This window comes from Arachis stenosperma, chromosome 7 (assembly GCF_014773155.1).
Source record: "Arachis stenosperma cultivar V10309 chromosome 7, arast.V10309.gnm1.PFL2, whole genome shotgun sequence".
Classification (NCBI taxonomy): domain Eukaryota; kingdom Viridiplantae; phylum Streptophyta; class Magnoliopsida; order Fabales; family Fabaceae; genus Arachis; species Arachis stenosperma.
The window spans coordinates 1,055,232-1,080,565 of NC_080383.1; the positions used below are offsets into that span (position 1 = coordinate 1,055,232).

Genomic DNA, 25,334 nt, shown 5'->3' on the forward strand with positions numbered 1-25,334 from the left:
AACAAAATTAGTTAAAAATATCAATTTAAGAAACTAAAAAAATTATTAATCATTAGAATCACATAATGAAATTAAAATTATAATTTTAAAGCAATATATATAATTTAAAATAGAAGTTAATATGTTTATAAACGAAGATAGTAAATTGGCAAATATAATTTTCGGGAAAAATGTATTTTACATTCTAAACTGACAAATGATTACCAGTTCCTTAGCAGTACTACTTTAAACCATTGATACTTAAATATATTTTGAGGAAGCGGGTTGCTGGTTAGAGGTGTTAAATAAATAAGGGGAAGAGTTAGAACTTAGAAGTGACTCCTCATGACATGAGAGGTCAATTAAAATTAGAGAAACGAGTTAGTTAATATTTTAAACAAATCAAATAAATGTTAATCCAATTCCATTCGTCGGAGTTAACGAATTACACCAATTAACTTGTTTTATTTTATCATAATTTTAACAATTTTTTAATTTGGTATCCTTATATATATATATATATATATATATATATATATATATATATATATATGTTTTTATTGTAAATTATTTAAAGTCTAAATAACTAATTAATAAGAATAAAATTTTGTATATAAAGAAAGATTGTATACACTTAAGAAAAACAACCAAATCAAACGAACTAACAAATATATGTTCAATCTAAATTCGTTTAACTCGTAAATTATACAAGCCAAATTAAATTGATCTTTTCTTAAATGAGTTTTGACGGCTCTATTGCTGGTCATGGAATTGGGATCATAAGCTGGGTATTGCAATGAGTTGGATGAAAGTGATAGGATGATAGGTTTCTTTTATTTTTCTTGTGGCGATAGACATAATAATTGAAAAATGTTGTCATTGAATTATTGAGTTAATATTTAATTTAGTCTTTAAATTTATATATAAATTTTAATTTAATTTTTAAAATTTTAATTATTTTTATTTAATCTCTAAATTTTATAAATATAATTAATATTAATTTTTGAGATAATTTTCGACACATAAATATTAATAGAACATTAATATACACAGTTAAGTGTTGTCATACTAAAATGTTAAAATAATCCTATTTTAGTTGTGATATTTAAATAATTTAAAAATAATATTGTATTACTTACTTTAGAAAAAATTTCTATAAACATTAAATACAATGTTATTTTTGAATTATTTAAATTTTTGTTAATGTCTGTACGTCAAAAATTATTTTAAAGACTAATATAAATTATATTTTTAAAATTTAAGAACTAAACAAAAAATAATTAAAATTTTAGAAATTAAATTAAAATTTATATACAAATTAAGAGATAAAATTGAATATTATCCATTGATTTATTACTCCTCTTAAATTTGAGCTTGTCAATTTAACTATGAAAAAGAAAACATAGAATAGATAATGACAAAGCAAAATATTCATAAAATATATAAACAAAACCACTACAAATAATGGTAACAAGAGACACTAAATTATACATAAGTAAGAAAAATAGAAGAAGAAATCGATTACGAAACTACTATTGCTGTAGAAAGAATAGACAACCTTCTCAATTCTCAAATGAGTGAAATGACACCCATAGAGAGTAGGAGTGTATATGGGTCGGGTAAAGTCTGGTTTGATGGGATTCGGATCCGACCTAAAATATATATCAGGTCTATTTATTAGACCCGAATCCGATCCTAAATCCGATAAAATTAATACACTTTTGGGCCATAATTATACCGGGTAAAAATCGGGTGAAAACCGGGCCGTTAACATTACATTACGTTGATACCTTACAGAAGGTATCATGTAAAAATATCCAAATTTTCAAGACTCCAACCATTATTTAACATAGTAAAATTTACTTAAAAAAATATAACAAGAATTAACCATTCTTTAAAATTAAAGCATAACCACAATCAATACTAAAGCAAAACCACAATCAATACTAATATTGTCTAATAATACCAAATATTTAAATCAATACAAATAACACAATATTATGTATTAGTCTAAAGTCTTATCCATTCTAAATATAAAACATTAACTTATAGTCTTATAATGACTAATAACACAAAATATTAAGGTTTACAATACTTAAATTTCACATAAGAATAGTCATGATCCATCACTAATAACACAAAATATTAATTGTGTATGATAACCGGGCCACCGGGTTGACTTCGGGTGACCCGAGCTATGACTCGGACCTGACCCGAAATAATGACCGAGTCTATTTTTAAGACCCTTATCCAACCCTAAACCCAATAAAATCACACCAAATTAACCCCTAAATTGTTTAAGACCGAATTGGACCTTCGAGTCGGATCGGGTCTGTACACCTCTAATAGAGAGAATGATCTTAAAAAAAGAGGAGTAAAAATTTGCTATATTAATTCCAGTTTAAGACAAATTAGACGAGTGAGACATCATAAAAAAATGCACGTAATACATAGGGCAAATTACCCATATAAGCTAATGCCTAATAGTACATCATAATTTCACAATTCAACCAAAAAAAATACATAAATTAATCAGATACACGTTTCTATTTAATTCGAATTAGAACAATTCGAATTACATATTTATAATAATTCGAATTATACTGATTCGAATTACACACTCATACAAGTATTAATTCGAATCAACTTAGTTCGAATTACATATACGCTATCGTAATAATTTAAAAGAGAATGATTCGAACTACACGTACATTTTGTGATAAAATTTAAAATTTTTTTGCCCATTCTTTTAAATTATTATGAATAACGTGTGTAATTCGAATCACCTTAATTCAAATTAATGTGTAATTTGAATTAATCTGATTTGAAATAATACTTGTGTGCGTGTGTATAATTTGAATAAATGTGATTCGAATTATTATGAATGTATAATTTAAATTGTTTAAATTTAAATTACATAAAATTGTATATCTAGTTAATTCATGTATCTATTTTTTTTACTAAATTATGAAATTATGATGTGTCATTGATTTATACGGATGATTTTTCCTAATACATACATGAACTTCAAATAAAGTTTAAACTTTATTATCATTCGTGTAGTTATTTACATTTATAATTTAGCAGTTGCTTTTTAATGATGTTTATTTTGGGTTTAGAATTATAATATTCTATATATCAACTAAGAATAAATATTAATTTTATTATTTTAGGTAAAAAGAAATTATTACTATATTTTTCTTTTATGAGAGATGTCGTCATATTTTATATGTATGGAAAGTTATAGTACACCATATTCTAACGCTAGCTATGTTACCATCACTATATGACAAAAAGTACGTGAGTATGTGTCAAAATGTCTGAGTACACATGATAGAGGGATTTTCTTTTTCAATTACAATGATAAGTAATAAATAAAATCAACAAATAATTGAAGGTTTGAACTTTGAAGCATTTTGTTTGGTAAAAACTCAACTGGAGTTGATTTGATGTAAATTTGATACTTGAGAGTCGTTAAATAATTTAATTAATTTGATTAAATTTTTATCTAATAATTCTTAGATCAACTTCATATGAAGTCGATTCCACATAAATTTTCATCTTATTATATATGCATTCAAAAAGAATCTCCGTCAACATTCCTACTCAATTAAGTTTGTTTACATAAATTTTGTTTAACAAATTTTAATTATCTACATAATTATTTTTTAATCTAATTGATCATGTAAAAGTTAATTTGAATATTCTAGGTAAAAAATTTTAAGACAACTTATTATATTTAAATTGTATGAAAAACTTATTTTAAGTAATATAATTATAAAAATAAATTATATTTAATACTTAATGTTAAATCAATATAATATTATAATTCAAAAAATAATATTTTTTGTTATAATTATACGCCTTAAAATATTATTTCACTTATAAATGGTTTTTAACTTAAAATGATTAATTTTAATATAATTTAATTTTAAAATTTTTACTAAATATAGCTAACATATATCTTAATTAAAATTATAGGTTAAGATTATTAATGAGTTTTTTTTTTTACTAAAAGCATATAAAATTTATATTTTTAGTACATTTATTAAAATAAAAATTCAAACATTTTTAAAGTAACATAACATGACATATTTTATATATTTTTTTTAGATATTAATAAAATTTTAGTATAACACTCAGTTATTATCATTAATATACGAAAAACGTATTATCTGCTCTAATTTTATAAAATATCAGAAAATTAATAAGTGAATGTTACACCAAAATTTTGTTCATATTCAAGAAATTTGCCATCATATGTCGTAGTTAAATTTACAAAATTAAACCCTAATATAAACTTTAGGTTATTAATGGAAAATTTAAAATTAAATAATAATAATAAATTGAATAGTGCAAAAGTCAAAGAGAGAATGAATGAGTGGCAGATCTACAACTGCTCTCTCTAGTGCCTAGTCTCTCCTGCTTAATTAGCTGCTTCTTCTCTCTTCTGATCTCTTCTGAATCTGCATCTCTTTCTCTCTCTTCCAATATATATCATGCCATCCTATTCCTACATGGCTATATTTCTAGCCCTGCTCTTTCCCTCTCCCTCCATCTATCTCTATCTATTATCCGTTATACAATACATTATTCTAATCTAAACCCAACCTAACAAATCAATTACAAACTAAATAGATTATTATCATCATCAACAATAAATAAATAAAAAAAGAAAAATTTCCAAACAATGAAGAGAAATGCATCTTCTAAAAGAACGAGGTCACAGAAATTATATTTTTCTCATATTAATTAATTTCAAAAAATTATATTTTATTTTAAATTTCAAATCTTCTAAAATATTTGAGTTAAATAATAATTTTATGATAAAATCTCACATTCAATTAATTTAATATAAAATTAATAATTAAAAATCGTTAAATAATAATTTAAGGTAAAAACACTTCACGTGAAGTTGTTATTTAAGAACTATTAGATGAAAATTTAGTCAAATCAGTCAAATTATTTAACAATTCTCAAATATCAACTTCACGTGAAGTCGATAAAAACTAAATTTTCACCATAGTTTAATCAATCTTATCAAATTATCTAACGATCTGTTAACTTTAAAAATAATTGTACGTGAGTTTTTAATTTTTTATTTTGTTTTGTTTAAAAGGCAAGAGCATTATTGAGTGGGTTGGTTCCAAAGGGAAGGGATGATATTAATAAGAATTGAATGCAAATTTGGTATTTCTCTCTGATGTCCGTTACAAGAGAGATAGGTAGGTAGGGTTAGGTGTGAGGGGGAATAGATGCAGGAGAAGCATTAGGGGTAGTAGACATCTATATATATAAGGGAATGGGTTTTGTGTCAGAATTAGAAAGACAGAAAGACAGACAAATCAGAAATAAGACATAGAAGCAGGAGAGACTACCATAGCTACTAAACAATACAGATATATAGATCAGATCATAGCTACTCTACTATCATACTTTCTCATCTCAATATCAATATGTCCCTCTCATTTTGTCCTTCCCCCAACCCCCTCTTTCAATTCCCTCCTTTCAATACTACTCATTATTTTTTTGGTTTTACCATAGTATTATTCAGTCCGAAATTAGGAGTGAATATAGATTGGATCGAATATGACTAAAATTTTTATTTGATCTGTACAAAAATTATTAAATTTAATATTTGCAATTTTTATATTCGATTTGATCTGATCCGATCTGCATATTTGTGAATCAGATCGAATATCTGCAAAACATATAAAAATATTTTTAAAAGTTTATTTTTTATTAAAAAATATTAATAAAATTTATTTTTTATATTCTTTTAAATATATTTACTTTTAAATTATTATTAAACATATTTTTAAATAATAAATTAAAATAATAAAACATATATGATAATTATTAGTTAAAATAAAACATAAAAAGAATATTTACTTATTTATTTCTTTATTTTTACGGATACGCAAATATGCAGATTTGATATGCGAATACCTTACGGATCGGATTCACATCCGCAATTTTTGGATTAGATTCGAATAGGCACCACGAATATGCAAATAGAATCCGATCCATGAACACCTCTATCCGATATCACGAATTGAAACTCTATTTAAGAATTTGCTAAATTACTGCATATATTAGTCAAAATTTAAATACCTAACACTTATTTAAATAAATTAATAAACTCACTACTAAACTAATTTAATTTAGTTTTAATACTGCTCAATATTACCCATTATATTATACACCAAAACTGTGCATCATACATATGTTACATATTAAACAAGTGATATATTTTATCCTTGGTCTTGTGTTTTGATAAAAAAAAAATATAATGTCTATTTTTATATTTATCTCTAAAAATAGTTATTAAAGAAGTTTCAAAATATTAAATATTATATTATAATTCATATCTTATTTATTATTAAGCTAGCATTTAAATCCTAATATGACTGTTCATCGAGGTACCTTGCTCTGCCCCTTTTCAATTATAATGTTGATATGATATAATAACAATAAAACAATTATTAACTAAAAAATAACATAAAATAATGTTTTTTTTTTTCTGCATTCTTAGCTTACACATGCAGTGTCCTTTTCATTTAGACTTAACATCATGGTGAACAGTTTTGTCATCAAGTAGCAGAAACATGGTTATGACCAACAAGTCAAGTATGGAACCAGAATACTAGTGTACTTTGTATATTTGATCGATATATGGTAAATAATAGATTAAGATTTCATACTCAGATGCACGTGTCCCAAAAAATGTTGCTCAAAATAATAGGGATTCAACAAGTTATAAATGTTACATACTTACACCATGCTCCTATTAAAAACCAAAATCATACTTAAAATTATTATCAAAATAAAAACCAAAACAAACAAACAAATGAAGTGGTAATACATACAAACAACACCACTGCTTTATTGTCTATTTTATACCAATCAGAATCATATTTTCTATTTAAGATTTCTGGTTCAAGGCATTGTCAATTCAAAAAGTTTCTTTTGTTTGTTTTCGTGTAATGTCTATCTTCTATCATTCTCATTCCAAAGATCTCAGTTCTACAGAAATTCAGAAATAGTCAAACAAATAAGTCTCCGTTCACTTCACAACACCGAATTATCTTTTCAGAACCCCCCAAAAAATAAACTATATCATAAAAATTAATTATTTGCACCGATGTGATAGTATATGAAAATTAATTTTTTTTCCCTAAGTCAGAACATGCATGCACCGGTATCTTGCTGGTTGATTCGAAACATGAGAGGTTGTTAATAACTTAATAATATGGATTCTGATGAACATTGGGGATCTGACCTAGTAGAAGCACGAGAAAGGATATAGTAGTATATAAATTATTTAATGTGCCCGTGTTGTTAATTTAATTATTAATTAGATGTGGTCCATATAGTCATAAAATCTAGGGTCTTAATTTCTTATTTTGCGCATGTAGGCGTGCTTCCCTACATGAATTTTCTATTTCACTTCCAAGAAAAGCGTGGCAATGAATTTTATTATTTGATTACCTTTATAAGCATCCAATCAGCACTATAGTTAGGGTTAATAATTTGAATACTCATTCTTCACAAAGTACAAGATCACTTATCCCATGCATGCCCAATTTCCCATGATATTAATTATATCTTTGACAATATAAGGGTTAAATAAATAAATAATGACAACAATGGATGGATGTGAATGTGATTCTTGTGAGGGTAGATACAAAATGGAATCTAAAATTTGGAATAATGTGAGGCCTGCCGAACAAGATGAACAATGAAATCTCTACTCTCAAGCTAATTAAGCTAAGAACAATAATACTATACACCAAAATCCAATAACTGTATGAAGGTGTCATTCCAAGAAATCGCCACGTGTCTTTCATTTGCCACCATGGCATTACCCTCAGGTGCATTATCCCTAACTTCCAACGCGCAACAGAAAACCCCAGCAAGTTGCTCAATGTTCCAAACCCTTAGCATCCGAGAGACCCCGGAGTAAGTTAACACATAACCCAAGTTGATGCACGCTAACAAACCCCTAACCCACGGAGGCCTCAACCGGAACCTACTCAACCGCTCGAACGTGCTGGCGCGTCGCACGGTACCATAACCGTTCCTCTCGACAACCACAAACGCATCGTGACGCGCGTCCAAACTGCTTACAACGAACCCCGTAACAGAACCCACGTCGCGTATAACTTCCTCCGGGTTCCACAAACTAAAACAAACTAATCTCGAGCTCGTGCACGCCACGACGTAATCTGGTTCCGTTACTCTCACGCGCCCAACTGGCTCAACTAATTCTGTTAGCATGTGCCATCCCATAACCGTTTCCGGATCTGTTAACGTCCCGCCCACTGATACCAGTTGCTGGTTGGGCGCGTCCCATATTTGGAAAGCCCGGCCCGGAAGGCCTGCGTATAAGCCCACCCACCACCGACTGTTTCCCGCGAACTCAACTAAAACGCCGTTGTTCACCACGTCACCCGCAACCACCTGTTGCGGTGGTTCGTTGGCCACGTTGACCGACGCCACGAAAATATCCCCGTCGAGTCTAGCAAAGGTGAGCGTGCTGTTAGAGAGGATTATTCCGGACACGGACCGGGAGAACGGGCCGAACCGCGGCCCGTGGTTAGTCCGGAATGTGCTGACGTGGGCGAGAGTCTCAACATCGAAAAGGCGGACCGTGCCGTCCGCAAAGCCGCAGGCGAGGTGGCGGTCAGAGAGAGCAAGGCAGCGGCATAGCAGGGTTTGACGGTCGCCGGCGCCATTGGGAGGCATAGAAGGATCGAAGTGTGGGACATGGAAAGAGGGTGCTCCCAATGCAAAGTTCCTAGCCGTCCGATGCCAGTAGATGTACTCCTCTCGCCACGTGTCGCGTATTAAGTAGGCCCGGCGCCAGATCAATCTGGTAAGTCTCTGCCACAGTGGATCCAAGTGTGAGACCCCTCGCCATGTAGAACAAACCTGCATGCACATAAAATAATAATAATAATAAAAAGTGGACCAACCAAAATACAGAGCAAGTCCAATTAACTTTCCAAGCATACAGGGTGTTTTGTTATATTAAGCAAAGTCACTAAAATGATCTAGCCATATATAGAAAGTTTAATACCGTTTGGAATCTTATGTGTATCTAATATTCTTCGTTTATCTACTTTATTTTACTTTCTGTCTGCTTAACCATAAGTAGCATATTATATTATTATATTGACCCAGCAAGAGAGAGAAGCAGTGTTATATATATATAGGCATGAAGGTAGGTGCAGTGGGTAGCATCATCAGCGGCACAGAGAAGCAGGAGATAGATAGATAGAATAGAGACACATGAATGGAAATTAAGTTGCCTAATTAATTAATACAGACAATATCTATCTATACATAATACATGCGCAGTGTACTTGAGTTTAGGGCTTGCTCGATCATGATGCTCATACAAACAGTACCCTACCTATATAACATAACATATACTAATCCAATAATCTCACATAAAATAATAAGGAAGAAGAGAATGGAGAAGAAGTGAAGTGAGAAAGGATGAGAGAGATTGATGTGGTCCATACCCACAGATATGGGTAAGATAATAACGAAACTAGCTTAGTCAAAATATTAGTTGCTGTTTGTTGTATGTAGTGTAGGCATGTGTTGTGTATCAAATCAAAGTATAAACATGGTATCAAAAGCGTGCTTCCCCACAAACATTTCACTTTCATTTCCGAGAAAGGTATGCCCAAGTGCCTGTCTTGTTCAAACCAGCGAATCTCTACTTCTATTCACGCACACAAAGACCGGTCCAACAAACACCAAAGACAAAAACATCAACTGCTCATCAATGCACCAATGAATTATTCCTACTTCAAGCTCTAGGATTTGGAACAGACACTACAAAACCCTCTACACTCAAATGCAAAAACAAATTCACTTGCATTTTTCTTTTTTTTTTGTTAGGTTTAGTTATTGGTGAAAACGCAGGTGCAGTCGACTTTACGTGTGAAATTGATAGCTGAGAGCTATTAGATGAAAATTTAGTCAAATCGAGTAAATCATATAACAACTATCAATTTCACGTGAAGTCACTGCACTTGAATTTCTTACTTAATTATTTATATATGAAATTTATAGAAAAAAAATAAGGTATATACCTATACCTATACCTATAGATGCTCATCCATGATATATAAAAGAATAAATATATTTATATTCAGATATATATATATATATATATATATATATATATATACTAATTTATTTTGTTATATTCTGCATAGTTGCTGGTTCAGATATAAAAAGGTTGATAGTTTCTAGTCAAAGCTAAGAATAAGCATGCACCATGTCCCAAGTCACAAGTATGATGTGTGTAAGAAAATTGTCATAATTATTTACTTATATGAATATGTTATATGAGACAATATTTAACTTATTAGGAAAGAAAGCCAAAATAATGATAGGTGTGAACTCCGCAGATATATATACAAAAGGAATGGGAAGTTGTAATGACAACCTTGCCATGGCATGTGCCTTTTGGCATTATGCACAACCTTCTTTTTGACCCATATATATGTACTTTCCATTAAACATGTTTCAAGTAATTAACCAATGCCTAATCACTATTAAAACCCTAATACATATAATAATAATATAATATTGTGAGGGCGGCCGGGGGTACTTCATATCTAATTCTAGATCTTCATATTTATTTATCAAGATACTAATAATACTATTAATTTTGAGAGGTCTAACTTAACTACTATATATGGAAATGATGCACTTGTAAGGCACATAAGTAAACTACAAATGCATATCAACTTATGTTCATATATTTAAATCTTAAGATAGCTAGAAAGGCATGCAATGGATCTTGCTAGCCTAGGTAGCATGAATAAAATTTAAAAAAAAAAAAGTGAGTCAAAAAGGATGAATTCCAAGAAAGGGAAATGGCAAATTGGAATGCAACACAAAGAAACCTTTTTAATTGGATAAATGAAAAAGGAGGTCCCCAAAACTAGACATGTTTTGGAGCAAGATATAAGCTATAGCTAGGTACTATCAAGTAGGAACATTGCCAACAAGAAAATCCAAGCCCCCCTTCCATCTTTGAAAGGGACACTTTTTTTTTTATTTATTTATTAAGAAAATGACCCACGTAAAAGTAGGTTCTTGATTGCTTTCTCATCATAATACAAACTGTTTCTCTTCTAGGATGCTTGATAAGTAGTATGTAGTAGTAGTAGAGAATATATATCTTCCATAACTTAAACCTAATTTATTTTGAAAAGAAATAATAAAATAGAAAATAGAAAATAGAAAAAAGAAAAAAGAATCAGCACCTGCAGGTTGTTGCAATGGTTTTCATGTTTGACTTGACCAATATTTTGTCGAGTTTACAACCCGTGATGATGGAGGAGATTGATTATTATTATTATTGTTATTATTTTTATTATTATTGCATTGAAAAAGAAAAGATTGTTAAGGGAAGAACCTGAAACAAACGAGCAACGGCAGGAGCAGCAGCCAAGCGACCATGGCGGTTGGAAGCATCAATGGCAACTTGAGCAGCGAGTATTTCGAGAAGGACCTCGGGGAGAGCCTCGTTCATGGCACGTAGACGTTGCTGGCGAGCAGTGGAAGACTCTCCGAATTCGCGGGTGGACCTCCGGAAAGAAGAGTCGGGGGCAGCATTGGCGTCGGAAGCAGCAGCATTTGAAGGAGGAGGAGGAGGAGAAGGAGAAGATGTTGATGATGAGGATGATGATGTTGATGATGATGATGATGGTGATGATGACATGAGAATTAAAGAAGTGGATGATGGATGATGGTGGGGTTTAGGGGAGAGAAGAAGAAGAGAAAGAAAGAGAGGAAGAAAGAAAGAAAGAAAGAAAGGAAGGACAAAAAGGTTGGAGATAAGGACATAAACTGAGGGTCCCAAAACCGATCATTTCAATTTCTTATATCTCTTTCTAATTTCTATACTCTCTCTCTCTCTCTCTCTTCTCTCTATACTCTATTCAATACACTATACTATATTCCAATACCATCATACTCTTCTCCTCCAAATAAAATACTCATATTTCTATCAAATTCGTTTTAGATAACGGATAGAGTCATTAAAATTTATTATTTTTATTAGGTAAAAATTTACGTAGAGTCAACTTTATAAGAAATTGATGATTGAAAGTTCTTAGATAAAAATTCAGTCAAATTAGTTAAATCATTTAATCGCTTTCAATCATCAATTTTATGTAAAATTAACTGTACATAAATTTTTATTTTTTTATTATTATTATTATATAATATTAAAAATATAATTATTAATGTTATATAATTTACATTTTTTAGATAAGTAATATTATGATATATTATCAAAATTTTATATTTAAAAAGTTTAAGATTTAATTTTTAGTAAATTTTAAAAATAAAAAAAATATAAAATACTAAAAAAGATCTATATAAAAATAAAATAAATTTAAAATAGACTCTTATTTAAAGAAAAATATTAGAAATATAATCATTAATATTATAATTTTTTTAGCTTAAATTTTTATAATAATAATTTCATGATATTTAATCATTAATTTGATTTTTTTAATTTAATAATATATTTTATTTTATATTTTTAAATATTAATAATTAACTGATATTTAAAAATAATAAATTTTTATAATTTTCTAATATTCTCCTTAATTATATTGTACTACTGCTATTTATTTCAAAAATAATAAAAAAAATCAATTCAAGATAGATTAAAATTTAATTATAATTTATTTTATTTTTTATTTATTTTTAAATTATTATTAATAAAATAATTGAATAATATTAAATATAATAAAAATATAATTATAAATGTTATGTATCAGTCAACGGTATAATTTGAAAACACTAAAAAATTTAGATGATAATGATAAATAAATAATATTACTAATTTAATAATTAAAATTTTGAATAGTAATAGTTGATAATTATGAAAAAAAAAAATTTATATTTTTTAATAGTTGTCAGTTGTTAATATATACCTTTTGGTTATGAATGTCTATGGTTCTTTACTTAAGTGCAAAGTATAAGGTAATTATCGAATGATTTTATATAAAGATAATAATTATTAAAATTTTAACATTTATTATATTAAATCATTTATAAATTTTTTATTATTATTTATATATAAAAAAATTATTATTTAAGTAGTCACTTAAGGATAAAGCCAACTAAAATCAAGGAAGTGTTAATTAATGAGGTCAAAAGTCTAAGTCAAAGAAAATATCCAATACAAATACACATTAATATATTTAATTAAATGATTAATATAATATATCTTTCATGAAAACATATGAACAGCCACCGTCTAGGTATAGAAAACTAAAAAACTAACACTGTTGTAGTTGCTATTAGTTAACCACTTTTTTATGCTGTTTAAAAGCATGAAAAATGTGAGACTTATTAACTAATAAAAAAGCACAAACATGTTTAATAAATGAGAAATTAAAGATGCTGGACCCCAACATCACAGAACACAAACTATAAAAGAGCAATTAGGCTGCGTTTGTTTAGAACACAAACTATAAAAGAGCAATTAGGCTGCATTTGTTTAGAGAGACAGATCGAATACTAAGATATAAAATTATATTTGGTAGAAAAGACATGAATAAAAATAGTGTATTTAGAGACACCGAATTAGTATATTTTATATCCATCTTAACAGAAAAGACACAGAAATACTAATAAAGGACACAACTTATTTTTCATTCTTTTTTCATTGTTTTTGTTAATTTTTTATAATTATATATTTTTATTATTATATTTTTTATCTCAAATTTTTTAAATGAAAAAAATGAGAATAAATTAGATTTTCATAATTTGTTTTAGTTTATCACCAAACAGAATACAAGAACACAATTTTGTGTCTCTGTCCATCAATATCCTATCCCGTTCTCAGTGTCTTATCGTGTCCTGTTCTCATAAACAAACGCAGCCTTAAATCTTGAAAAAGAAATTAATGTATCGAAAAATTTTATAATAAAAAAATTTAGTCAAAATTAACCAGAATTTATTTTTTAAATATTTATTAATTACTATAACAATTAATAAATATTAAATAAAATCGAAAAAATTTATAAAAAAAAATTTAATCAAAATTAACCAGAATTTATTTTTTTAATATTTATTAATTACTATAAAAATTAATAAATATTAAATAAAATAAATTTTAAGTGTTTTTTTTGTTGTTTCTCTAACATTATGGTTTGCATTTACATAACTTTCACACACGTGATGAATTGAATCAGAATTAATATTATTATTGAAAGAAATATTACGGTAAAAATTTAGATACAGTCGATTTCACGTGAAGTTGATAGCTGAAAACTAGATAAAAATTTTATCAAATCAATCAAATCATCTAACGGCTTTTAGATATCAATTTTATATAAAACCAACTACACCTAAATTTCTACCAAATATTATTACATTGATTTAGCGCAAGTCTTACAGTTTTAAGTGTTGAGTGACATAGTCTCTTGTGCCACAAATCAAAAGAAGAAAATTGTAATGAATAAAGTGTAGGATTAGAGTTGTAATAGGATTTGAAAAATAGTGATACTCACAAACATGCATAATCCATATTTTTTATATCCCTGCAAAAGTATCTTGTTATCAAATTCATATTTAATTACACATTGAAAAGCGTAAAATTAAAAAAATATATATATCTTTTACAAATTTTGACACACTAATTAAATTATTTATAATTTCAGAAATGTCTATTAATTTTTGAAGAAAAAATCACTTTTAGAATTCTAAAACATAAATTAAGAAGTTACCAATATGTAGAATAGGAATATTTTCACCATTTTCAAATTGGACTTGGTCATCTGGTCCATGGTCCATTGTATTCAATTTCAGCTGAATTTGTTTGGAATGAAACTGATTATGTTACGTATATATTAAAATTAGTCAATAATATAAAATATATATTAAAATATAAATACATATTGAAAATAAATTAAATCACATATATATTTATGTACAAATATATAGACTAATTTTAGTATACGAATAAAATTTTTGGATTGCGGGACATGATCTTCTCTACTTATGGCAGTGAATAAGTCTCTAATTTTGTATTGATTATAGTAAGCAATATTTGATAGTCTTCATCAAAGTCTTATTAAATAATTTTAATGTGTTCTTCAGTTGAAAGAGGATTTTCCAAAGTTGTAATAAAATCTGTAATATGCTTGATTTTAATGATTTAATTTGTTGGGGTTAATTTTTATTGATGTATTTCTATTATAATCGTAGAATTTTTTTGTGTCTTTAAATGGGCTTGCCTAATAAACACAACTATATGCTATATGGTATGAAGTGCACATATGATATATGCATAAGATTAATTATATTATTTAAAACAAGGTGTAGTGCATGCCATATTGCCATATATACAAATAACATCATTATTACAAGAATTGGAAGTGATTATTAATCTATTATTTATTTATGATATTATTAATACTAATGTGTCAATAAATAGTATTTATTTCTTGTGTATTTTTATAATAATACATTATTACATAGGCGACTTTTTATTTTATTTTACATTTTTTTAAAAGTATATATACCTCCTTTTGAGTTTTGAATATGGTCATCGGTAGAAGCTGCATATATATTCGCATTCGAGGACATATTCAAGAGAAGAAAGAGACAAGAGAGGAATATGATGATGTCTACATATCTGAACTTTCATAATTTTTGTCATTTTAGTACTCATTTAATTAGAACACAAGCAAGTCAAACATTTCGTTACAATATTTTTACATAATAATATTTTATTATATAAAAAATAGTACATTAATTTTTTGTAATCATAAACCTTTTATAAATAGAATTAAATTTTGATACAGCGTAAAATTATTACTATATAATGTCATATTAGTAAAAATAACTACTTTTTATATTAATCGTACGTGAATAATCATTCAAAATAGAGAATGGTTGTGATTATACGAGAATGTGTAAAATATTTTACACTATTAGTATATTAAAATTAAACTCTTATAAATACATAAAATGAGAGATACATTGAAGAATTATAACCAAAAAAAATATTTTAAGTTGGAAATAATGTAATTAAGCAGAATTTGTAAGTATATTGCCAAATTGAGTCTTGTCTATTGATTTGATGAAAAAGGTTTCTTCTTTAGCACCACTTGTAATAGACTACATTATTATTAGCCTTGCTTTCCACATTTAGTTGGTCTTCATTCTAAATTTCCAATTAACTTTTGCACTATAATCATTATTCAAGGAAAGCACAACAAACATGACTGAATGTTCCCGTTTATTAATTTTATTATTTTAATATTTTACTATGAGAAAATCTTGGAGAGTGAGAGCAATAAGCGCTAGAACTAAAGTATAACACTTTTTATTTTTTATATTGGGTTGAGAATAATATTATTTTGGATTGTAGATTATTGAGGTGTTATATTTAAAAGTGACATTGATTAATTTGGAGTATAAAAATTGAACTCTTTTATTTGTGAGAGGTATAAAAATTGAATCTTTCGATATACTTAACAAAAATAAGATACAAAAATTAGATCTAATAATTTATGTATTTTTTATATTTTTTAAAAAATACTCAAAATTACGATGTTAAAAAATAAGTAAAAATTCAAGTACAGTTGACTTTATGTGAAGTTGATAACTGAGAGTGTCGTTAGATGATTTAATTAATTTGACTAAATTTTCATCTAACGACTTTTAACTATCAACTTCACGTGAAATCGACTGCACGTGAGTTTTCACCAAAAAAAAATATCACTCATCTCACATTCACCCAAAAAAAATTAGCCAAAGTATAAGCGTGAAATTTACTGTCCCCTCATTTTTGTGCCACTATTATGACCACAAAACATATGATTTATAATGATTATTAATCCATCCACAAACCACAATCGACCCTATATAGAATCTAGAGAAAAAGGTCATACTCTAGATCATGCCTTCAATTTGTTGCTAATGTCACTAATTATTTTTCTTGCTTCAACTTGGTGTCTACTCAAGCACATGCATAACGGCGCAAACATCAATAAATTGCAACTCTTTACTCTTGGACTTTTTTCTCTTGTAAGTTGAAAGCTTGAATAATAATTAGGAAATTAATCACTTGCATATTTGTTTATTTACTTAATTACACGGGATAGTTAAACAAAGATCACTTGGTTTATTATTTGTATTTTCATATTTTATAATGTATTTATTTAATTAGATTATTAGACCGAATGAGAGATTTCAATCTAAAATATAATGCTTTATGTAAACTTTAGGAAGAAAAAAGTGTAGGACCTTTTTACTTATCCAAGTCCGTCATTGGACCTGGTCTCTTCCCTTTTACATCATAAAATCTTCGTGAAGTCAAGATTCTAATCCTATCAACTTTACTTTTTTTTCTTCTTTGAAACTTCAAATAATATATATATATTGGCTCTTTTATTACTTACTCTTTGTTCAGTCTAACTTAATTGGGCTACTAATCCAAAAAAGGGTTAAAATTAGAATATTTTTAATAGAATATTTTTAAAATATTATTTTTATATTTTTAAGAAATAAATAAATTTAAAATTAAATATATATTAAAATTAATTGATAAAATAAAATTAGTATTATCTTAGAGATACAGTATTATGTTAATAAAAAATTAATAAAATTTTATCACTTATATAATTATATTGATGAAATAATTAAAAATAATATAAAATTCTAACTAAATTAATTAAGGCCAAGTATTAGAGGAAAACAGATTTTACTTTCAATTTTAAATTTTCATTTTATGACATATGATCTCACAAATATTTATACGTCATCTTATAAGACAAAAAATAAAATTGAAATTAGATCTAACATTGAAAATGCTGTTAGTTCAAATACCGACATTAATTAGCTAGGTTTTATTTGTCATATTTTGCAAAATAAAAGTGTTTAATAACAAAAAAATTAATAAAAAATAGTCAAAATATATTTTATTTAATATTCATTAATTATAATAATAATTAATAAATATTAAATAAGATATTTTTTGTTTCTTTAATATTATCCTTTGCAAAAATTATTTGTCAAATTTGAGGAAAGAGCAACTAACTAGGAATGTTTCATGGGTGGTGAACAATATAATGACTACTACTCTTCTTTATTTATCAACTCTTTCTTTTTAGTAGTTCTTATTTCCTTAGCATCCCTTTAATCACTAGCATAAGGTAATTTTGAAGTAAAATAATTTATATTGATAAAAGTTTTCTACCCTTAAAGATGCACTTGTTGAGAAATATGACATTATCATAATTCTTCAAATTAAAATTTCAAATAAATATTAAAATTATTTTTCGAAAAATAAAACATAATTCAAAATCTGCCATGAATTGAAGAACAATCACTACAATGGCAGAGTGGTTGTCCTCGTTTGACTAGTTTGTCATATATGGTTGAACAATGGAACATTATTTAAAATCTTCAAAGCTGAATTATGCATTGAAAAGATGATACTATAACAAACAAAATACCTAATTGGATAAATAAATTCCTAATCATAAAAACACTCAATTGGAGAAAAATTATATATGTATTTTTAAATTATTGATAAGAAATAAGAAAAACTATGTTATTCACACACACACATATATACACAAAAAATATTGTAAATATAATTTGTTAATTAAAAACAGTGAGAGAGACACATAAAGTACGCTTAGAAAGTTACCACTCAGACAGCTTTAGATCTTTTATAGATGATATGATGAACACTTTACTGACTTGGAGAGAAAATAAAAAACCTTTATGTGTGTAGAAAAACACTATTTCTACACCCCATTTTTAATATTTTCCACTACTCATTCTTCTTTTTTGGTTCTTTAATATCTTCTCACATTTTTAATTTCTGTCACTTTTTTTTCCCTATTACATTCTTCTTATTCTTTTTCCAACCTATTATTATATACTCTATTGTCTCTTTTATGTAGTTATCAATTTTTTTCCTTCTAAAAACTCATTATAACTTTTATTTTTTTTTGGAAGTTACATATTTTCCTGTTTAAACAGTGTACATAAAGGATTTTCTTTTTGGACTTTAAAGTGAAGCTCTTGAACGGATCTGGTCCAGGCTACTTAATTTTATTCAACAACTTTAGGCCAGGCTACTTTTGGGCCATTCCTGATTAGCCTAATTTGGGTTTGGGTTAGTTAAATAAAATTTTGAGATTAGATTTCTATTGTTCCTAAAATACCTTGTCTTTGTAATAAAAATTAGTTACTTAGTTTTTCGTTTACTCTTTTGGGACCTTCATCTTTTTGGAAGCAATTCTGAGTAATATTTTTTTGGACGGTATAACTATGAAGGCCATAAGGGTCCTTTTTTGTTTTTTCTGGGCCTAGGGCCCGATGGAATACCAAAAAAATAGAAGGCCATAAACCCTATAAAAAAAAACTAGGCACGTCATTCCAGAGATTTCCACTGCCTCAAAGGAAATGCCAATAATGCCCCTTTCGTTGTATTCTTTACTTAATCTGCAAGTCTCTACGGCGTCGTTTTGGAGGTCGGAGATGGCAGGGATTACGAGCCCGAAGGCCTACTGAAGGGGAACCTCGTCGATTGGAACACTGTTGAGTAGAGGGGTTACTGAAGGTGGCAAGAATTTGATGGCTAAGGCCGCCGATCAGATTAGGGATTTGGGGAATCTGAATCTCAACCTGAGGTAGGTTTCGAACACTATTATGGCAAATTGTGGATCTTTGCATACTGATACTAGTTATTTATTCGTGTTGGAATAAAGAAACTTTTATTTGAGTGGAATAACGAACTTTACAGCGTTGATGACTACTTCAAAAGAGGGTCCTCTCTTTCCCGCCATTTCTTACTACTTACTACTTACAAAGCCCCTTTGGCAAAAACAAAAACACCCATGCAAAAACAAGAAACATTCATTGCTAAAGCTATGCCTTTCACATTCATCTTAGATGACAGTTCCACTTGGAATCAATGCATCCTTGATTATTGTCACAATCCCACTTTTTATGAAGTACCCATCTGTTTCCCTTGCAGCCTCTTGCACATTGTCGCCGTTTACGATCTGAATCACAACATTGCACCTAAAAGTTAGTTACATTATCTAAAAACAAATAAGGGTAGAAAACTCATGTGTACAATCTTCTACAAAGGCATTTGATTTGGAGACTGTCGCATGACACAGATACAGAACAAAGTTTTCTATCTCTGTATGTTGTATCCTGCGACGTTGCTAAACGAGGACTTAGTGTACTAAGTTCATCAGATTATATACAAAACTATGAAAGCAACAACTTTTGAAGATTAATAGGACAAAATGGCATATGTTTACCTTGACATTTTCCCCAATGCGTGCATTCTTGTCAATGATTGCCCTTTTGATATGAGAATTCTTGCCAATACCAATTGGAACACTGCCTTTAGCCGCCAGGAACCTCTTGTCAGCCTCAGTCTGGAAACACAAATCACAAACAAATATTGAAGTTAGAACTCATAACTGCCAAGCAGAATTCAGTGTTGCAACTTTCATAATAGTCTTTACTTTTTAGCCATATTACCTCATAGTAATCAGCCCCCATTAACAATGTGTCTTCAATGATTGCACCTTCTGAAATGCAAGATCGTAGACCAACGACAGAGTGATGAATTTTGCAGTTCTACAAACAAAACATAGACAAGGTTAGTTTCCAATAAATGAACTAATCTCACTGTATACATCAGCCTCGTGTTCATAAGAAAAAAAAATCGGTAGGTCATTATTGTTCTAATCAGCTTACCTTAATAACACATCCTTCACCAATGACACTATCTGTGACATCTGCATCAAGCATCTTAGATGGAGGCAAATATCGTGGTTGGGTGTAGATTGGGGATGAACGATCATAGAAACTGCAATCAATATGCCGGAAAAGAACATGAAAAATGGCATAATTGAAATTCATTGAAAGTAGAATGATTATATCAAATGGCCATATATGTTCACCTGAAGTCTGGAACCGGCTTTTTAGTGATTCCCAAATTGGCATTATAGAAAGCTTCAATGGTACCAATGTCTTCCCAGTAGCCATCGTACAAGTAAGCTTGAACCTGCGAATATTTACAAACATAACATGAGACTCTTGGAAAACGAAGCTCTGAAAACGTTTAGAGATTTGCTAAGAAGGTTATACTACCAACAAACAATAGCAAGACATTTGCTATAACAAAAGTTTCAGCAATACATTGTCATGCCGAGTCCATGAAAAACAAATTCTTTGCATTTTATATTTATGCTATAAGCTTCTCAAGTTATACCCCGTCCATACATGGAAATAACAGGAAACCTCTTAATATTAAATACATGGAAGGAACACATACTCTCATTCCAATAGAAGTTGCACCAGGAATCACTTCGCTCCCAAAGTCATTTGCACCGGGAAACTTGTCACGCAGCAGGTTTAACATCACATCTTTGCTTACCACATATATACCCATGCTAGCAATATAAGGCATTTCCTTTGCTCTCGCATCATCAAGACCCAATATAGTGGTATCAACCTAGCAGGAAAAAAAAATGATAGAAGCAATCACTTTAACCGACTGTGCAGATAACAATTGCAGAAAAAATTATATTGATTGCACATTGTATATGCTTACCTTCATAGCTCTCAACTGTTCTCCTTTTGGCTTTTCTGCAAATTCGATTATACGCCCCTCCTCATCAATCTTCATCAGACCAAATGCAGTGGCACGCTTTTCATCCATTGGCAATGCAGCCACAGTGATATCGGCATCACTTTCCCTGTGGGCTTGGATGAATTTCTCATAATCCATCCGATACAAATGGTCACCAGCCAAAACTAAGAATTCCAAAACATTGTGCTCCTCAAAAAGCCATAAGTATTGCCTCACAGCATCCGCAGTACCCTGCAATGATTAATGACGACCTTAGATTTGTTGAAATATCACATGAAGTGCCAAAGTTCCAAAATACAAGATGATTGTAACGAATTCATTTTCAAAAGCTTAACAAAATCAAAGGAATTAGCACAATACAAAGGATTCCACATATGCAGTCAAGGTTGTGATTTTACCTGGAACCAATTTGGATTCTCAGGACTCTGCTGGGCTGCAAGAACCTCAACAAAGCCCTCATTCTTGTAGCCACCCATGTTGCTTGCATACGCACGGGAAAGGTGCCGATTAAGGGATGCAGAATTGAACTGTGTAAGAACATAGATCTTGGACACATTGCTGTTTAGGCAGTTGCTAACAGGAATATCAATGAGCCTATAGTTTGCTCCAAGAGGAACAGCTGGCTTCGCCCGCTTCTTGGTCAGTGGATACAGCCGAGTCCCAGCACCACCTCCAAGTATAATGCCAAGAACACTCTAAAGAAACATAATCATCAAAATTCAAAGCATGTTACTTTGCAATCACCAGTGAAAAAACAGAGCCATGAACATCGATCAATCGAAGACGATAGTGTCTACAAAGTTAGCATCATATATGAATGACAAAAACAACCTGATCCAATTTAGAAACCAAAAAATTCTCTACCTTTCATCCTATATAGAGTGATCGTAACATTATTAAGCAAATGAAATGAAAATTAAGCTCCAATTACACATAAACCACATTCTAGGTCAATGATATAACAAACATGAGATCGTAAAAGATCTCATCTTTACACAAATTGTGAAAAGAGTAAGAAAGAAAAAGAAGTGGCAGTGAAAGCTCACTCTGCTAGCATCGGGATCAAGACAAGTTTGAGAATTCTGTGAATCAGAAACGGCCTTGGGAGTGACAATCAGAGGATTGCGGGTGCAGGTTGACGTGCGTGAAGACGCGGCGGGAAGAGAAGAAATCTTGTCGCCGGAAAGTTGTGAGGAGGAGAATGAGAGGGAGCGTGGGATGCACTTTCGGAGTGCGGCGTTGTTGGAGGCAGAAGGAGAAGAAGAAGAAGAAGAAGGAAGCTTGAGAACGCCGATGGCAGACATGGAAGCCATTGGTGTGGTTGTGTTGTTCTTACAGCTCTCACAGAAAATTGCGAGAGTTGTGTGAGTGAGTGTGTGGCTATCAATGTGTTTTCTTCTTCTCTTTCTTACTCTCCATTTCTGATCCAGATATTTATAATTTTTTTTTATATTTAAAATAAATTACCATAATATAATTATAGCAATCATGTTAGATCTTAGATGTATTAAAATAAATAAATAATATATATTTATACACAATATATGCTGATTGAATTTTATAGTTGATTTGAGTGTACAAATAATATTTTTATAAAGACGTCTAAAATATTTTTTTAATGATATTTTTTAACCATTAAAATTTAATATATGTAATCGATTAAATCGTATTATTTCTGTCATAATTAGATCGGACAAACTGATTTGACCAAAAAATTGATGAACTAAATTTTAAACCGATATAAATTAATATTTTTTTATAAAAATACAATAATTCCCTTATTTAGAAAATGATTAAAATACTCATATATATAATCCTAAATCTTAACCCCATTATTACGACTTAGAGAGAAAAAAAAAGGTTAAAATTTATGGTTCTCAAAATTAATATATATAAGAGTATTTTGTCATTTTTTATAATAAAAATATTGTAGTTATTTTCTATAAAAAATAATATTAATTTAGACTGGTTTAAGATTTAGTTAATTAATTTTTTTGCCAAATCAATTTATCTGATCTAATTTTGATAAAAATAACATAATTTAATTAATTATATATTAAATTTTAATTATTAAAAATATCTTTAAAAAAATATTTTAAATGTGTTTATGTGAGTGCCTCTTTTTTATAATTATATAATTGAAGGCTGATCATACTAAATTATACACACATGCATAAAATCTAACCATCAAAGAGAGGAGACTGAATTAGTTTCATAAATTATATATTTTAGAATTGGTAAAAAATCACGTGCAATATAACATGAAGACGATTGTAAAAATCGGTAGATAATTTAATAAATTTAGTAAAAAAGACCTGGTATTATTAATTAATAATGTATGCAAATTATGTCCTTATTTTTTAGTTTAAAATTCTGTATTTAAAGACTTATTTCAATTTTTTTTTTCCCTTATCGTGTCTCATATTAATTTGATTCGAATCACATTGGTTCAATGGCAAAACTTTCAATGCATGAATATTAAGTTTTATTTGAACGAGATGAACTACTTAAATTTTAGCGATACGTTATATGCTTATTATGGTATATATTAAGAGTGATATTCATAATTCATACTACTCGATCGTTATGTATATAAAAGTGGTACATATATTTATTTTTTTTAATATTTACTAGATTGAGATACTTATTGTATTTATTTGTAGGAGTGACTCATTGTGGTAAAACGACAATGAACATTTGGCATGATAGATTGGCAAGTGGAGTGAAAATAATAATAATATAATTGATTGGAGGAATGAAAGATGATTTCTGTATTTCCAAAATTGATTTTGCAATTTACACCGTCCTTTTAATTTCAATTAGGACAAAGACAATAATACAACAAGAGAGGGACAGGCATGCAATGACTACCGTTGAGAGTGTTACTTGCCACACATTAGTCAGAAACCAATGTATTTTAATTGAAAAATAATCAATTATATTAATATATATATAAAAAATTATATTAAACTACTCTTTTACTTTAATCCATGATAACAATAAAAAAGTCTCGTGGTTAAATTTAATTAAAAAATAATCAATTATATTAAATATGTATAAAAAAATTATATTAAACTACTCTTCTACCTTAGCCCATGACAATAATAAAAAAGTCTCGTGGTCTACAAATTCAACCCAACAGAATACATAAATTCAGTTCTAATTTTAAAATTATATATATCATATTTAATTTAAACTTAAATATAAATAATATCAATTAAATTCATCGTTTGGATTACATCAATCTTAAAAAAAAAAAGACTCTGCTACTTGTACACAAACAAACTCAATACTAAAATTAGAGCTTGAATTAATTTCAAGCCATATTGCTTCCACAAGGTCGAAGAGTTGGAGAATAAGGGATCAAATTAATTCTAATATTATCCCATTTATGTTCACATATTTCTTTCAATCCCCAACAACTTTGATCATTGAAACAATAATATCCATACACTTTTCTCCCGGTTACAAAAACCAAACAATTTCCATTAATAATTCTAAACCCTTGAACATTAGGATTTTCCTCCTTCAACCCTATCTCTTCAACCTTAACTTCTAAAATCCTTTTCCATTTACTTGACTTTGAATCTATCAAAATTCATATAGTAAAACAACATTTCATGTACCTAACTAAGCAAAGAGAATGATCCAAACTCTTCTCCTTTTC

General features: G+C 28.7%; 2 protein-coding genes across 2 annotated transcripts; both read right to left on the reverse strand.

The window, feature by feature from the left end:
- Positions 1-7,764: 7,764 nt before the first annotated feature.
- Positions 7,765-14,823, reverse strand: LOC130941123 (transcriptional regulator STERILE APETALA). The gene is made up of 3 exons (XM_057869520.1): positions 14,757-14,823; positions 11,426-11,685; positions 7,765-8,913 (listed from the first exon to the last, which is right to left on the reverse strand). Exons 1-3 carry the CDS (start codon positions 14,821-14,823, stop codon positions 7,765-7,767), a joined length of 1,476 nt encoding a protein of 491 aa, XP_057725503.1.
- A 4,924-nt stretch (positions 14,824-19,747) lies between these two features.
- On the reverse strand, positions 19,748-23,080 carry LOC130941095 (glucose-1-phosphate adenylyltransferase small subunit 2, chloroplastic). The gene is made up of 9 exons (XM_057869485.1): positions 22,714-23,080; positions 22,066-22,362; positions 21,629-21,898; positions 21,350-21,529; positions 20,976-21,079; positions 20,770-20,881; positions 20,551-20,649; positions 20,325-20,444; positions 19,748-20,057 (listed from the first exon to the last, which is right to left on the reverse strand). The coding sequence occupies exons 1-9, from the start codon at positions 22,978-22,980 to the stop codon at positions 19,941-19,943; spliced, it is 1,566 nt and encodes a 521-aa protein (XP_057725468.1). The 5' UTR covers positions 22,981-23,080; the 3' UTR covers positions 19,748-19,940.
- Between the last annotated feature and the right edge of the window lie 2,254 nt (positions 23,081-25,334).

What these genes read in the sequence shown, in the direction of transcription:
- LOC130941123 (XM_057869520.1), bottom strand. Translation starts at nt 14,823, where the DNA reads ATGGACCATGGACCAGATGACCAAGTCCAATTTGAAAATGGTGAAAAT. An exon ending in TATTCCTATTCTACATATTG is followed by an intron (nt 11,686 to 14,756) that starts GTAACTTCTTAA and finishes CATCATCCTCAT; the next exon opens with CATCAACATCTTCTCCTTCT. An exon ending in CCGTTGCTCGTTTGTTTCAG is followed by an intron (nt 8,914 to 11,425) that starts GTTCTTCCCTTA and finishes ATGTGCATGCAG; the next exon opens with GTTTGTTCTACATGGCGAGG.
- LOC130941095 (XM_057869485.1), bottom strand. Translation starts at nt 22,980, where the DNA reads ATGGCTTCCATGTCTGCCATCGGCGTTCTCAAGCTTCCTTCTTCTTCT. An exon ending in AACAGTTGAGAGCTATGAAG is followed by an intron (nt 21,530 to 21,628) that starts GTAAGCATATAC and finishes TTTTCCTGCTAG; the next exon opens with GTTGATACCACTATATTGGG. An exon ending in GTGAAGGATGTGTTATTAAG is followed by an intron (nt 20,650 to 20,769) that starts GTAAGCTGATTA and finishes TTTTGTTTGTAG; the next exon opens with AACTGCAAAATTCATCACTC.